General features: G+C 45.1%; 1 protein-coding gene across 1 annotated transcript; it reads left to right on the top strand.

Moving 5' to 3' along the window:
- The first annotated feature begins 2,204 nt into the window (after positions 1-2,204).
- On the top strand, positions 2,205-11,911 carry LOC102027886. The gene is given in 4 exon segments (XM_013515363.1): positions 2,205-2,257; positions 2,963-3,296; positions 4,549-4,696; positions 11,550-11,911. Coding segments are annotated over 4 exon segments (897 nt in total).
- Positions 11,912-15,445: the final 3,534 nt, after the last annotated feature.

Genomic DNA, 15,445 nt, shown 5'->3' with positions numbered 1-15,445 from the left:
GAAAAGGGATAAAGTAATTTACCCAGAGTCACACAGCTAATCAACAGAGTAGATCTATGAACCCAAATTCGCTGACTCTGGGGCCCAAGATTGCAGCCATTTCACTGTGTACCGTACCTCCTTGTGCCGATGAAAACGGTTAAGATTTAGGTTTGCTTCAATAGAAGATAATGATGGGACAACAGTCTTAAAAGTAAAGACTCTCTTTTCTGTTTTCTTAAGTGTTGGGGATTGAACTCAAGACTTTGTGCACACATCGGGGCCAGGGTGGGGGTTAAGGAGTATTTTCAAGGGTGAGGTCCCCAGGAAAAGGAATGAACGCACAGCTGACATCAGCAACAACAGCAGCTGTCTTTATTGTTTCACCCTTACATATGCTGTTATCACATATTTACATTCCTGTGTACTAACTTAACAGTGTGACACATGCCTGTCTATGCCAAGTCATGCTTGCATACTTGTAACCTATTGTACACCTATGTGTGACAGACAGCAGGGTCACATCCTCAGGGCTCCCCAGATGTTCCAGGCTTTGAAGCAGTCTGCAGTGGCTCTCTACATCCCTCAGAGGTTGGGGGAACATCACTTGTGGTGTGCAGCCCATAAAGGGGACCTCTGAACACAAAGACCACAACGGCAATAAAGGAAACAGCATAGTCCACTAACCCCACTGCCACCACAGTGCAGCTTGCGTCCACCCAGTGCCAGCTGGACCCCAAGGGTTCCCACCACTGGGTTGGGTGAGTGGGTCCTGCTGCAGGGCCTGGATGGCTTATACTTCTGCATCCATTTCCTGTACAGCTTCCTGTACCTGCATCTGGTGGCCAGGGATAAAAATGCAACATGCAAGAGGGCACAAGTGCCTTCTTGTGCTGTCATTAGCAAATCAAGGGCCATGCAGTTTTGCAAAACCACCTTTCTCATTTGAGCACTTTCATCCTTGAGCAACTTCACAACCTCGCACGTGACATTCAGGGCCTGGGCCATATGTTGAGGACTGCAACCTGGAGGGCTAGGTCTATGGTCTCTGCCCCTAATAGCATCAAGACCACTGGATAAAACCACCGGGCTACCCATCAAGTATGGTACCACCTGTGGTAACAGCGTCCCAATTGTGGTGTGTTTGTAATGGTGGGCTTGATAGTGCCCCTAATAAATGGGAACCCCCAGGGGCAGCACCCTGTCCAATGTGTGGGTAGATACAGCCAGCCCCTGGGGCCACAGACCCATAAGACTTCCACCATGAGCCAGTTGGTGGGCACTGTACCAGTGAGCTTGTGGCCATCCCACCAAATGTTTGTATCATTTATCAGCAACATGAGGTTATACAGATCAGATGGAATCCACTCCATGGTTCGGTTTCCCACTGACACAAAGCAGGGCTGCATTCGACATTATTTGATTCCCCATCATCCACCCCCAGCCACTGTACATAGCAGGCCCCAGTCCCTGTGGGGTAGTTGTGCTTTTCCGGACCAGCACCTTGACAGGCTGGCATTGGTGATCCCAGGCAGAGCTGGTCCAGTTTTGTTGCTGCCAGTCAGTTCAACTGAGCAGGGCACTGGCACCATCCTCCCCGGGAGGCTCTTGGCGGTGTCAGTTGGGAATTCAGTATGTACCCAACAATGTGACTGTTGGTGAGCAAGGGCATCATCCTGTGTGCCCAGGAGACGATGCTGTTAGCGTGACTCATCCTGGTCAGAAGGACAGGGCAGAGAGAAGCCATTGTAGGGAGCTCCCACCATCTGTGAGAATGCAGGCCACATCGTCATGCTGGGATAGGACGTGGCTGCAATCCTCTTGTCCCCGGCTTAAACACCAGACCTGGGTTCTGTTGCTGCTGCAACAAGGGAGTCGGGCTAGATCCGCCACCCCGAAGGGATGGGCCAAGCAGCACAACATCACCTCCTTTCAGAACGGCGGCTCCAGCACCAGGTGGAGAGAGCACCAGCGTCCTAATGGTCCACGCTGAAGTCCAAGGCTGTACTTCCACGGCACGCCTTAGTCCTTCTCCCCAGAGCTCCAAGAGGAACACCCAGTTCCCCATCAGGGGGTCTGTGGGTCAGTCCCAAGTCCATGATGGTGGGCTCCCGGCTGCATGGGATCAAGTGTGGGAAGGATTAACGCCTCTTTCATTGCCTTAGAACCTTGCTCTGTGGGTCAAATATGCAGAAAGGCCAGCTGTGCTTTCAGGAGGTGATCCAATGGCTGTGACCCTCACATCTGAGCTGGTCACTGCGCAATTGGACCGACTGAGGTGAGACCCTGCACCCACCTGGTGAACTCTGGAGCCAAATAAGGTAGCTTTGTTTTTAGGAGCTCATTGTACATTTCAATTATACCAGCAACCTGCTGCTGGTAGGGCACACGGGAGTGTTACCTGATATCGTTGTCTTCGGCTCATTGCTGTACCTGGGCCCTGTGAAATGGGTTTCCTGTTCAGATGCTATTTCTAGTGGCATCCTAACACAGCAGTCAACAACTGCAGTGTCTTAACGGTGTGGACTTGGTCAGCAGAGGGAATGGGACAGGCAAAGCCTATTCCTGTGGCTGGAGCCACAGCAGTCAGAGGATATCTATGTCCCTGCAAGAGAGGCAGGGGCCCAATATAACCCACCTGCTGGAGCGGGTGGGTGCTCATGGTACCCTGCCAAGCTGTGTGGGGACCCTCCTACTCCAGGGAGCCAAATAGGCACACTGGGGACACGCCTTTACCGAAGCTTTGGACTCAGCAGGAGTCAAGTCCAGGTGCCACCACTGTGCTATTGTATGGTGCGGGGTCCTGTGTGGCCTGGTTTCTTATGGAGCCAAGGCGCCACCACAGAAGGTAGCCCTCAGAGAGTGGCTACCCTTGTCAAGGCATCAGCCAAGTCATTTCCTGGGAGAGCAGAGATTTATGTCCTGCAACATGATACAGTACATGATTACTTATTTGGCCACATTCCCATAAGTCTTGCCATAGGTCAGGGCCCACAAGTGTCAGTGCCGTATCTGCCTATCCTGGGCTGCCCAAGCTGCAACCAAAGCGTCAGCTCTGGTCTGAGGATGCAGCCACCTGCTGGAGTAGGAGCAGCAGAGGAGCCTGCACTGCCCAAGTCCTCCTCCTTGTTGTCATCATCCCGGTCCCCATGCTAGGTCTGCTGCGGCAGTACTTGCTCGTCCTTGGGGTGCTGGCCCATGCTGGTGCCTGCTGCAGCTGTGCTCCTACACACCCCTGCCCACCTCCTGCTGGCCACATCTGCCCTCAGCAGTGGGCAGGGATCTCCACTGGGATTCTTCCCAATGCCTCCACCTGGGTGGGGCAGGGCTGCTGCCACCCAGGGGCTTGAGCTCAGGGCCTCTTGGAGTTGACCATGCCCAAACACTCCTTGTGCTTCTGTTTCTTCTGCCTGCCTGCCTGCCTTCCCATGGTGCTCCCTCCAGCTGGCCAGGCCTTGCATCCTGGGACTCCAGGTGGTGGCTGTCCCTGGGCTTGCCTGCCTTTTTCTCTTTGGTGGTATAGTGTTTACTGACCTTGCCTTACTTTGGTGATTTACTTTCACATCCCTCAGCTGGGCAAAGATGTCCACAGTGTCATGGACAGGTGGTCTGTGAAGGGGGCAAGAAGGGTTGCCACCATCCTGAACGGGTCAGCTGGCCCACTTGCAGGACCATGTCCTCCACGCATGCTGCCAGCAGTTCCTCATCAGGGCCATGACGCTGCATAGCAAACATCACTTGGCACATGCCCATTTTTCATAGCAGATACGAAGTCCAGGTAGGTTGTCCATTTCACAACTTGCTCTGGCAAGGCACCTGGATTCATCCAAACCAGGCAAACTGCTGCCATCAACCAGTTTACCAAAGTCTGGCTATCTGCTCCTGAGGCCGTCCTCTGCAATCCTGAGAACTCACCACATACAGCGGGTGCTGGTTATGCTGGCTCTTTGGGATATCACTGTGGGCCTAAGACAGATGCTACCCAGCCCTCTGGGGCCTTCCAGGCTGCCAATAAAGGTGGCTCCATCTTACCAGCCCCATTGTCCCATGGTGGTAGCAACCACACAGGCATTGTTTCACCCACCTTTTGCTTTGTTTCATCAGCTCCCACAACTCCATGGCCACGTATGTTGTGTACATTGTGTGCCGGGTGGAAGAAGGCAGTTCCCCTGGTCCTCCTCCTCCGGCTAGGGGCTCCTCCGCCTCTACCTTCTAGCGAATAGCGGGCCTTGCATGCAAGACCAGGGATTTCTCCCAGGAATTCTCCAAGATGGGAACTTAGGCTTCAGGAGATGCTGCAGGAGGAAGCAGTGCTCCCTGTGCCCTGCAAATGGCTTCTGCAGCAGCCAGCTGTTGTTCCAGATGTTCCTCAGTTTGTCACAGCTGGTCCACTTGCTGGAGGTCTTTTGCTTCTTGGCCCACATGGTGGAAAAGAGTGAAAAACATCCAAGCCACCTGCCCTGCCGACTCACTGTGGTGGGGAGAGATTTGCATGTCTGTTGCTTCTAAGGTGTTGAAACATCTCCGGGTGTCAGACGGACCGCTCCCCTGCCCTCTGGGGCCTTCCAGGCTGCCAAAAAGGTGGCTACAGATAACCAGGATGAGGCTGGGGGAAGCATGCTGGCAACGCCCTGGGGCTCTCCTCACAGTCAGGCACTGTTCCACAGGCACTGTGGGACACTCACCTCGCATCCTGCTGACTATGCCACTCGTTGGGGTTGGGGGCTAATGGGGTATTTTCTTGGGCGAGGTCCCCAGGAGAAAGAATTAACGTGGAGCCAACATCAGCAATAACAGCAAGCAGAGTTCTCTGTTGTTCAGCCCTTACCTACGCCATTATCACATATTCACATTCTTGTGCACTCACTTACCCATGTGGCGCATGCATGGCTGCCTTGCTAAGTCATGCTTGTGCGCCTGTGCTAGATAGCAGGGTCACGTCCTCAGGGGTCCTCAAATGCCGTGGGCTTTGAAGCACTCCACAGTGGCTCCCCACAGCATGCTAAGCACGTAGGCTACCACTGGGCTAAACACTCAGCCCTAGGGTGAAGATTTAGTGTCTGCATGCTGTGGGTTGGTGGATGGGGTAGAGGGATTGCCCACAAGGATCTGGAGTCACAGACTTGGAGAGATGAATATTATGTGGGTAATAATAACTGGTAATTTTACTACAATAAAGAAAACATGGGTTTTTTCCAATCTGTTTGTGGCTTCAAGCTCAATCTTCCAAACATGAAGCCTTTACCTTCATGGCAAAGATCTGTAAGGATCATCACATCCAGATAATCCTTGTACACAAGAGCAAGGTGTTCTCCACTTGTTGATTCTCATATTGTAAACTGCCATTCCAGGAATCCACCAGGATTCATCTCATGCTGAGTTCCATCCTTTCCTGAAATGTCTCACTATCCATTCTTCCCTCCTTCAGGGAAAAAGTGTTTCTCTCAGTTTTTCCTCTCCTCTGTGCTTGGACCCTCTCTGACCAGTGAAAGCCCAATTTAGAGAGGCCCTGTCTCAAAAAAGGGCTAGGAAGTAGAGCTCACTAGGAAGACTCTGTGTTCAATCCCCTGTACTGCAAGAGTGATAATAATAATTAATAATAACTAATAATAAAAGATTTCCAACCCAGTGAGCAAGAAACAGTGAATGAGGAGGAATTCACCCAATTCCCCAAAGGCATGCTTTGTTCTCTGTCCCACTTCACAGGCCACAGGAAGCCACACAAAGGACTGAAACAAAACCTTGAGTGAAAATTCACTAGAACTCATGTTTTTTCAGTGGTAAGAGACAGAATGACAACTTAAAAAGGATATTCTGTTAAAGAAAAGAGAGAGAACAGCAAAACCACGTGTCCTATCCCAACATGGCAACCAGTATGTGTGAAAGGCAAAGGTGACTTATTTTTTTTTTTTTTTTTTTTTTTGGTTTTTCTCCGGTACCGGGAACCGAACTCACAACCTTGCGCTTGCCAGGCAGGCGCTTTTGCTGCTGAGCTAAGTCCCCAGCCCCAAAGGTGACTTATTATTAATAAATACTCCAAACTGTAGCCTAAGCATGGTACCCACATGACTTTTTTTCCCTCTAAGTAAAATTTAAATGAAATAACCACCTAGGTCAATTTATTTATTTACTTATTTGTAATTGTTTTATTTTTTGTCTTTTTGAAATAGAGTCTCACTATGCAGTTCAAGCTGGCCTGGAGCTCACTTTGTAGCCCAGGCTGGTCTCAAACTTGCAGTGATCCTCCTGCCTCAGCCTCCTGGGTGCTGGGATTACAGGCATGTACCACCATGCCCAGCAACCTAGGTCAATTTAAAAGGAAATTTCTTGATTCAGACACCAGTGAAACATGGTAAGTGCTGATATCTCATCACATATGCTTTCATAACCTCATCTGATTTTCCCCTCTTGATAAATAGAAATAAGCAGATACTATCCCCCAGGCGTTCTGGGGAACCTAGGTGATTCTTTTGCCCAGAATGAGGAAATGGTGCCTGCTCGGTAGGGCTGGCGGGTCAGACCCTGGCTTGGTTCCCTTTTCCTCCTTGTGCTTTTCCTCCAGTAGCCCTAATCTATAATTTATATTCACTTCTTCTGTAGCTAATCATCGATAAAAAGTGCCCTGAGTGAAAAGGACAAGAACCTCAGCTAACGGAGACACTTCACCAAAATGCCATAAATACATTTTTAAGAGTCACTATTTCCAGTACCACCCTGTAACTTGCTATTGTTGAAGGAGCAGACTTTCTGAGTAACATTTGTGACTTTTCAGGTTTTAGACACATATATTTTTGTGTATTTTAGGGATACAAGTCTGAAATACTGTATTTAGAGAGCTTTGTATTTTAAGAGCTTGTGTATTTTGCCTTAGCTGCTGAATGTGTGTAAAATGAAGCCTACAAGATTGGATGTCAAGAGTTACGGTGGGGGGAGGGTCAAACCTTCCTCCTTGGGGTGTGCAGAGACTGTCACAGGACTACTGCATCCTTCAGTGCAAATCCTGGCTCTTTGGAGGCAAGACAGGGGACAGGGGAGAGGCCTTCAAAGGCCCAATCTTAATGGGGTCGTGGAAAGGGCAGGCTGGTGAGAATCCCTAGACACAGGGAGACTTCAGAGGTACCAGCCAGATGCAGATGACTAGTGGGCTGAAGGTGACAGGGGGCGTAGGGCATGGTGTATCCCCCAAGGTGGTGTATCCCCCAAGGTATCCATCCCACCTACTCCCCTGCAAGGGGACCCTGCTACACTCCCTCCTTAAGAGGTGGAGAATAGTCCCCCTCCCTGGAACCTGCTGACCTGTGACCCTCTGAACAGCACAAGATGATGAAAGTAATATTCTGACTTCCAAGGATGGGTCAGAAAAAAAGGCACAAGCCTCATGGTTGGAGCACGAGCAGCTGCATAAGAAGGTGGACTGCCCTGGGCTCCATGCTGTGAGGGATCCAGGCTGTGTGCGGTGGCCACGTGCAGCAAGCAGCCCACCGCTTCCCATCATCCCAGCCAGGCTCCACAGGTCAGAGAAGGAACCTCGGCACGATTTCAGCTGCCAGCCGAGGCACCGGATATTGAGGATAGAGGCGTGCCATCTTTCTGTGCTTCTGAACTCCTGACCTGCAGAATCCAGGTGTGCAATAAGACCTACGGGGTTTGGGGTGATTTGTTGCCCAGCTGGGACAGGTGGGATGTACATATATATGTATATGTGGACACAGGTGTGTGCATATACATCTGCCGTGTGTGGTATTTGGCAATTACTGACTCTTAGCAAGTACAGAAATGCTTGAGGAAGACTAGTGGGAGGATTACAATGTACATAGTGTGAAAATTATCTCTAGCGTGGTGTTTTATAGCATGGCACTTAGAGAACCAGACCTTGAATTGAGTCTTAATTCTGCCACCTACTAGATATGAAATTGAGCAGGCTATTTTATATCTCTTTTGCCTGTTTCCATTTATCCCCCATAAATGAAAAAGTAGTACCAACTTGATATGACAACCAGATCGTTCAATGAAGTACTAGAGGACATGCATAACAAATAGACCAGTTGAGCCTAATGGACATATGTGGAGGAATCTATCTTTTTAATACATATGGATTATTCTCTGGATAGACTATGCTTAGGGCTTAAAATGAACTTTAATAGATATTAAAATATCAAAATCATATGAGCTATCTTTCTAATCAAAATGGATAGAAACTAGACATCAAAAGCAGAAGGGAAACTAGAAAACTCAGATATGTGGAAATGAAACATTCTTGAATGTCAAATGACAAGGGAAATTAGAAAACATGTGAGGCAAATGAAAAAGAGAATACAATGTACCCAAATTTATTAAATGCAGTAAAAAAATGTACTAAGAGGGAAATTTAAAGCTATAAACAATTATAATAAAAAAGAAAGAGCTTAAATTAACAGCTTAACTTTATACCTTAAGAAATTAGAAAAAGAAAAATGAAATCAAAAGCCAGAAGAAGAAAGGAAATAATTAAGATTAGAGCAGAGATAAACAAACTACCGACTAGAAAAACAATAGCTGGTTCTTTAAAATTATTAACAAAATTGATGAGTCTGTAGCTAAACTGATGAAGGAAAAAGAGAGAAGGTGCAAATAAATCAGAAATGAGAGGACAAGTTAATAGATATGTAGCAGTACAATGAATAATTATATCCCAGCATATTAGATGACACAGATAAAATGAGCAAATCCCTAGAACCACAACCTACTGAGACTGAGTCACAAAGAAAATAGAAGATCTGAACAGACCTCTAAAAACATTGAATCAGTAATCGAAAACATCCCAACAAATAAAAACCCAGGACCATAAGACTTTACAAGAGAAATCTGCCAAACATGTAAGGAAGAATAAACACTACATTTCTTAAACTCTTCCAAAAGAAACAAACAACAACAACAACAAAAAAAAAAAAAAAAAAAAAGAGGAGCTCACACTATCTAACTCATTCCATGAGACAAGCTTACCCTGATTCCAAAGCCAGATGAAAACACTATGAGAAAAAAATCAAAAGCAAAAACCTGTGTCAATATCCCTGGACACTATTGATGCAAACAGTTCTCAAAATTGTAGCAAGCCAGGCATGGTGGTGGGTACCTGTAATCCCAGCACTTGAGAGGCTGACACAGGAGGATCGCCATTAATTGAGGCCAGCCTGGGCTACTTAGGAAGCTCAAGGCCAGCCTGGAATATACATAGCCAGACCTTGTCTCAAAAAACCAAAAATAAAATAAAAATAAAAAATTCTAGCAAACAAAATTCAATAGCTTATTTAAAGAATTGTACACTACAACTAATTGGAACTTATTTCTGGAAGGCAAGTGTGACCGTTGGTCATGATTGCCAACTTTACTGTTATGACACCAAGCAGATCAGTGAAGCCCAATTCTGGTTTTCTCTGCACGGGCCATGGAGGCAGGACCTTGGGGTCCATAGCTGGTCCCTGCCCATCTCCTCTCTAGCACTGTTCCCCTGCTTTGCTCTCCAGTTCCCCCAAATTAAGCACCTTTATAGTCCCCTGTGCCCTTTCAACCATAATGTTCGGCCTTTTATGGACTGAAACCTTGAAACGGTGAGCAAAGATAACCTCTCCTTTGAGTTGTGTATGTCAGGTATTTTATCCCAGTGATAAAAAATCTGACTAAAATAGAAAACTGGTATCAGGGAAGGGGTCATTGATGTGATAATATTTAACATGTAGTTCAGAAGCCATTAGAACTGGTTTGTTGGAAGAGTTTGGAAAAATTTGGAGAACTGGGCTTGAGAAAGCCTTGAATGCTATGAGCAGAGATTGATAGGTGATTCTGGTTGGAGCCCAGAAGACCAGAATACTGATAAGAATGCAGATAGCAAAGGCCAGCCTCAGGAGCTTCAGATAGGAATGAGGTTTCCATTGGGAAATGGACTAGACGCCATGCATGTTACACTCTGGCAAAAAAAAGTCAACATTTTGCCCACATCCTGTGGCTTTGTGGGAGGCTAAGTCCAAGTGCACTGGATAATTGATCTAGTGGAAGAAATTTCAAGGCAGCCCAACATGCAGATTATGGCATTGTTATTCTGGCTGCTTCTAACTAGATTTATAGTGAACAATCAGGGGCAAAAAGCAGACCAAAAATATTTGAAAACCTTAAATTTTGTCTTGAAAAGAACCACATGAAAGTTGGAACCAAAGGAGGTATGGTTGCTGAAAAGATTAGGACCACTGAAAAGAAACCAGGTGCTTTAAGCCAGGACAAGACAAAAGATGTCCTGAGGGTATCTCGGGAATCAGCAAGACCCCATCCATCACAGGCTAATGGTGAAAAAATACCAACTTTTCATTTGAGAAGAGAACCCCTGTTCCAGAAAGGCTCCCTGGGATTCATTTCACTATGCTCAGCCATCCAGACACTCAGAGGCCACTGTAGCCATGGTCCAACAGGAGCCTGGCTGCTGCTCTTGCTGGCGGCAGACCTTATCATAGTCCACAGGACGCTGCCTTTGCTGACTGCAGAACTGAAGAGCTGTAGGGTTGTGGAGGCTTCCGGTCACAGGTTTAAATGGAGGCCTGGGGGATCTGTCAAGGAACCCCAGAGAACACAGTGTGTTAGGCTGTGGGAAGGAAGCTGAAGGTGCCGGAAGTCAGAGATGCTAGGAACATGGAAATCTGCCGAGGAAAGCCAAAGGAAGAGAGCTTTCAGCCTGAGAAAGAGCTTTCAGCAGTCAGCAAACCCTCTGGAACTCATGTCTGACCACTATATGTCCTGGATGCCAGACACGGAGCTATAGGGTTTAATGTTTGCCCTTCTGGATTTATGTCTTGCTTTGGTCCTGCTCTTTTCTGTCCCCCAGTCATCTCTTTTGGAGTACAGTACAGGTTACAAAAACCAGCATGTAAAAAAGCAGTTGCACTTCTGTACACTGAAAATGAATGAGACTTTAATTCCCCAGTACCCACCCCCAAAAAAACCAGGAAAGAAAATGAATTGGATCTTTTTCTTTCTTTCTTTCTTTCTTTCTTTTTCTTTCTTTCTTTCTTTCTTTCTTTCTTTCTTTCTTTCTTTCTTTCCTTTTTTTTTGTCTTTTTGGAAAAGGGTTTCGCTATGCAGTTCACGCTGGTCATGAAATCATTTTGTATCCTAGGCTGGCCTTAAACTCACTGCAGTCCTCCTGTCTCAGCCTCCCAAGTGCGGGGATTACAGGCATGTATCACGCCACCTGGCTGGACCTTTTCCTTTACTATATACAAAACACACTCAACATGGATCAAAGACATAAATGTAAGACTTAAAACTATAAAACTCCTAAAACATGGGAAAAGTTTCATGATACAGAATTTTGCAATGATTTTTTAAACTATAACACCAAAACCACAAGCAACAAAAGCAAAAATAGATAAATGTTGCCACATCAAAATTTAAAACTGTAAATCAAAGAACAAGCCAGGGAACAGGATAAAACATTAGCAAATCATGTATCTGATAGGTGGTTAATATCCAGAACATAAAGAACAGCTTAATGAGAAAACAATGAGAAAAGCGCTCATCCACCTGTGCGCGTACTACTCTGCCAGTCCTTCTGCACCCTCGCTGGGTCCGCCCCGTTTCTGTGGCTCCCGCAAACTTCAAATGCACTGAAAAGCTGTCACTGCTCCTTTTGCTCTGGCGGAGACAGCCTCTGTGGAGGCTCCTACACCAGGAAGGGCGAAGAAAAAAGGAAGCAGCATGTATAAAAGCGATTAAAGATCATTCTAAAGATGAAGTCTACCTGGCAACAATAAAGGTCATCTGTGACCCCCAACCCAGTTGGCTTGGCAACAAAGGGCGGTGGTGTTACACTAACCCCAGCAACACCACGGCTGACTCTTACCACAGCTGAAGTATAGAAGCCCCTGGTAAGTGGTTTTCTGATGATTTTCTAGCCAAAAGAATTTAAGGCCTTTCCTCAGGGAACTTCCAGCAGAAAAGTATTTTCACACCTTCAACCATTTCACTAGCAGAATTTACTGAAAATGTAATGATGCAGCAATTTATGATGATCAAAAATCAAAAGCATTAAGAAACATTTTCATGAAGAAACACAGAAACCAAAATACAAAACCTTCAACATAATATTGAATGACTTTCTTTTGAAACTTGGGTACTCTGAAATCAGCGAAGTTAAAACTGAACTCCCAGCTTCTGAAACTCTGAATGCATTCGGGCCAATGTTGCTTTTCTTGTTCTTTATCACAGAGTAGTCCTGCTTCCCTGACTGGTTCTTACTTCTAGAAACAAAACTATGGGAAGAACTACAGTAGTACCGTGACTATTGAACTTAACTTCTTGTATCTCCTGAAAAGGCAAAATAAGTAATAAAATTGTGTTTTCAACATGTGGGAGAAATACCTCAAGAAATCATCAGGAATATATTTTAATAAAACACTGACTGCCTTTTGTTCTACTTTGGACATAGAGATTTCATTTCCCTGTGAGTGAGAGGGTCTGGGCAGAATACCTCTATCAGCTTTGCTGAATTTAAAAAACACAAGTCAACTGCCTTTCAAATCTTATGTCAGGCTTTTGGTGAGCAAGATAAATCTGTGCTTACAAGAGAGACTGCAACACTGTAAGGAGCCCGGAGAGCAATTTCCTCTCCCTCTCTTGTCTCTGTTCCTCCGATGCCCCCACTCTCCCCCTGCTATAGTAAAAATGCCCCTGGTCACTTGACTCAAGCGAAATGAGTCCGAGTCCAGAGTTTCTTTCTAGTATGAGAGAACTTTGGTCAAAATTTTATGGTTATAAAGGATTTGTGACACCACAATGCAATCTTTTTCCCTTTTTCTTAAACACTTCCATGTAATTCTTTTTTTTTAATATTTGCTTTTTCTTAGGAAAAAAGATTAAGTATATTATATTCTATGCTTGAATGACATAAGACCTATTCTTCCTAAGAGAAACATCATATCTAGACAATAAATGAAAAAAAAAAACTTAAATAATATAATAAATAGCATTACCCAGGTCTCTATCACCCAGGAAATGGTAAAGAAGTTGGAACATCCTTATCTTTTAAAGCACCTGGCCATTTCTACTCTAAGGAGTGGTAAAAACAAAACTTTAATTTGTCTCTGGCTCTTAGTGTCCTGAAATTTATGCCTTACTGTGTATGCTAGAGGGGGGAGTTATAGTTGTTACTGGTATGGTCTGAAGACTTCCTAGGAATTTGGGGTTGGAGATTAGAGAGTCTAGCTTTTGTCTGCCTGGCCTCTGGACAGAAGAACTGTACACCGGGGAGCTGGGAGCTGCCGTGTCCTATCATGCATGGGAAGAAGGAGTGGTGCATCTGCCGTGGGAGAGCAATGAAGCCTTTGCAAACTGAAAAGCAGGGATGAGAGATCAGGAGACTATGATTCCTGCTTCAGAACAGTGTTCCGTTCTAGCTCTAGCGCTCGTGACGCCTGGCTACACTCCCTGCCCTTGGCGTGGTAAAGTATTCTTGTATCCTAATTGTTAACTCCCCCTTTTTTTCTCTTGAGCTTACAAGATTTAATTTCTGGTTTTGGCTACCATCCTTGAGACCTAGATTTAAACTGTCATTCTTGGCTTTGAGGTAACTCTGTGATTTTTCAATAAATTCTTTTTGCATAAACTAGAGTTTTATTTCTGTTACTACATCCAAAGCACCCAACTAAATTCTTATCTATAGTACAAATAAGAGATAAAGGGCTGGGGATATAGCTCAGCGGCACAAGCGCCTGCCTGGCAAGTACAAGGTCCTGAGTTCGATTCCTGGTACCAAAAAAAAAAAAAAGAGAGAGAAATAAAGGTACTTATGCACATAAAAAATAAAAATAGGCAAAGGATTTGAATAAACATTTCTCAAAAGAAAAGGTACAAATGGCCAATAAGCACATAAGAAGATGCTCCATGTTTCATACTAATCATTAGGTAAATCCATACCAAACTCCCTATGAGAAACTCATAAATAATGAAGTATGGAAATCACCAAAAACTAAATCAGAAAATGAAAGTCTTAACAAGGAGTGGAGAAATTGGAACTTTTCTACACTGTTGGTAGAAATGTAAAATACAGCTGTATGGAAAACAATATGGCATGTCCTTTAAAAAAATAGAATTAGCATATGATCCAGCAACACCTCCTCTGTGTATACACCCAAAACAACTGAGGGCAGGGACTTGAAGAGACGGCTGAATACCTATGATCCCAGCAGCATTATTATAAGGGCAAAAAGGTAGAAGCAACCCAAGTTTGCACTGATGGATGAGTGGATAAAGAAACACACATTGTGTTCCTTTAAAAAGACTAAATTCTGACACATTGCCAGAACATAGATGAACTTTGAGGACGTTATGGGAGGTAAAATAAGCTAGTCACAGAGGGTAAGTGCTATATGGTTCCACATGTACGAGACACCCAGGCTAGAAAAACTCACAGAGGCAGAAAGTAAAATGATGGTTATGTGCGGCTAGGGACCGAGGGGGAGAGAGAGTTAGTGTTTAGTGGGTGCAGAGCTTCAGTTTATGAAGATGAAAAAGTTCTGGAGAAGGATGGTGAGAATGCACACCACAGTGAGTCAACACCACCGAACTGTCCGTTTAGTAATGACAAAAACAGTAAAAATTATGTTAAGTATATTTATCAGGCCAGGGCTGGTGGCGCATGCCTATAATCCGAATATCCAGAGGCTGAAGCAGGAGGGTTGCCATGGTTTTGAGGCCAGCTTGAGCTATATAGTGAATCCAAGGCTAGCCTGAATTACAGAGTGAGACCCTATCTCAAAAATCCAAAAAATAAAATAAACTATTAAAAAGTAATTTATCACAATTTTTTAAAATAATATTTTTTTGGAAAATAATAAATATCAAGGTGTCTTTTCCAGAGGAGTGGTTCTTCCTGGATTTTAATTGATACCTCAGAATTGTACACATTCCTGCTCACATCAGGGAACCTGGCAGACCTGTCACTTCAGACATGTGTCACTTCCTCATGTTGGAACATTAAAAAAGAACAGCAGATTTTCTATGAAAATTTTCTTCCATTATCAAAAAGTTTCTAATATTTGCTGTGGATTTTTGCAGATACATTTTTTTCATCAAACTAAAGAAGTTTTCTTCCATTCCCTGTTTAGTGAATTTTTACTTTGGATGTTGAATTTTGTTAGACTCTTCTGCACCTATTGAGTATAGTATAACTTTCCTCCTGTATAGAAACTACATAGATTTTTTCCAGTGTTGAACCAAACGCAATCTTGGAATAAACGTAAGTTACTTGGAAAAGACAGAACGACCCCACCACCCTCTCCCGGAGGTCCGAGTAGCAGCTGGCGTACAGGCGGTGTCCCGCGCCTTCAGCCATCCCGAGCTGAGCGCTCCTGATTCTGCAAAGCTTCCTGAGGGTTAGCCCGAGAGTCCTCGGAGAAGGTAACCGAGTGAGCTGCAGTTCTCAAACCCTCTGATAAAATTATTT

The sequence above is a fragment of the Chinchilla lanigera genome, unplaced genomic scaffold (genome assembly GCF_000276665.1).
Source record: "Chinchilla lanigera isolate Chin_1 unplaced genomic scaffold, ChiLan1.0 scaffold00028, whole genome shotgun sequence".
In the NCBI taxonomy this organism is placed as follows: Eukaryota; Metazoa; Chordata; class Mammalia; order Rodentia; family Chinchillidae; genus Chinchilla; species Chinchilla lanigera.
Note: the sequence above shows the minus strand (reverse complement) of the source record. Positions and strands in the feature narration are given on the sequence as shown.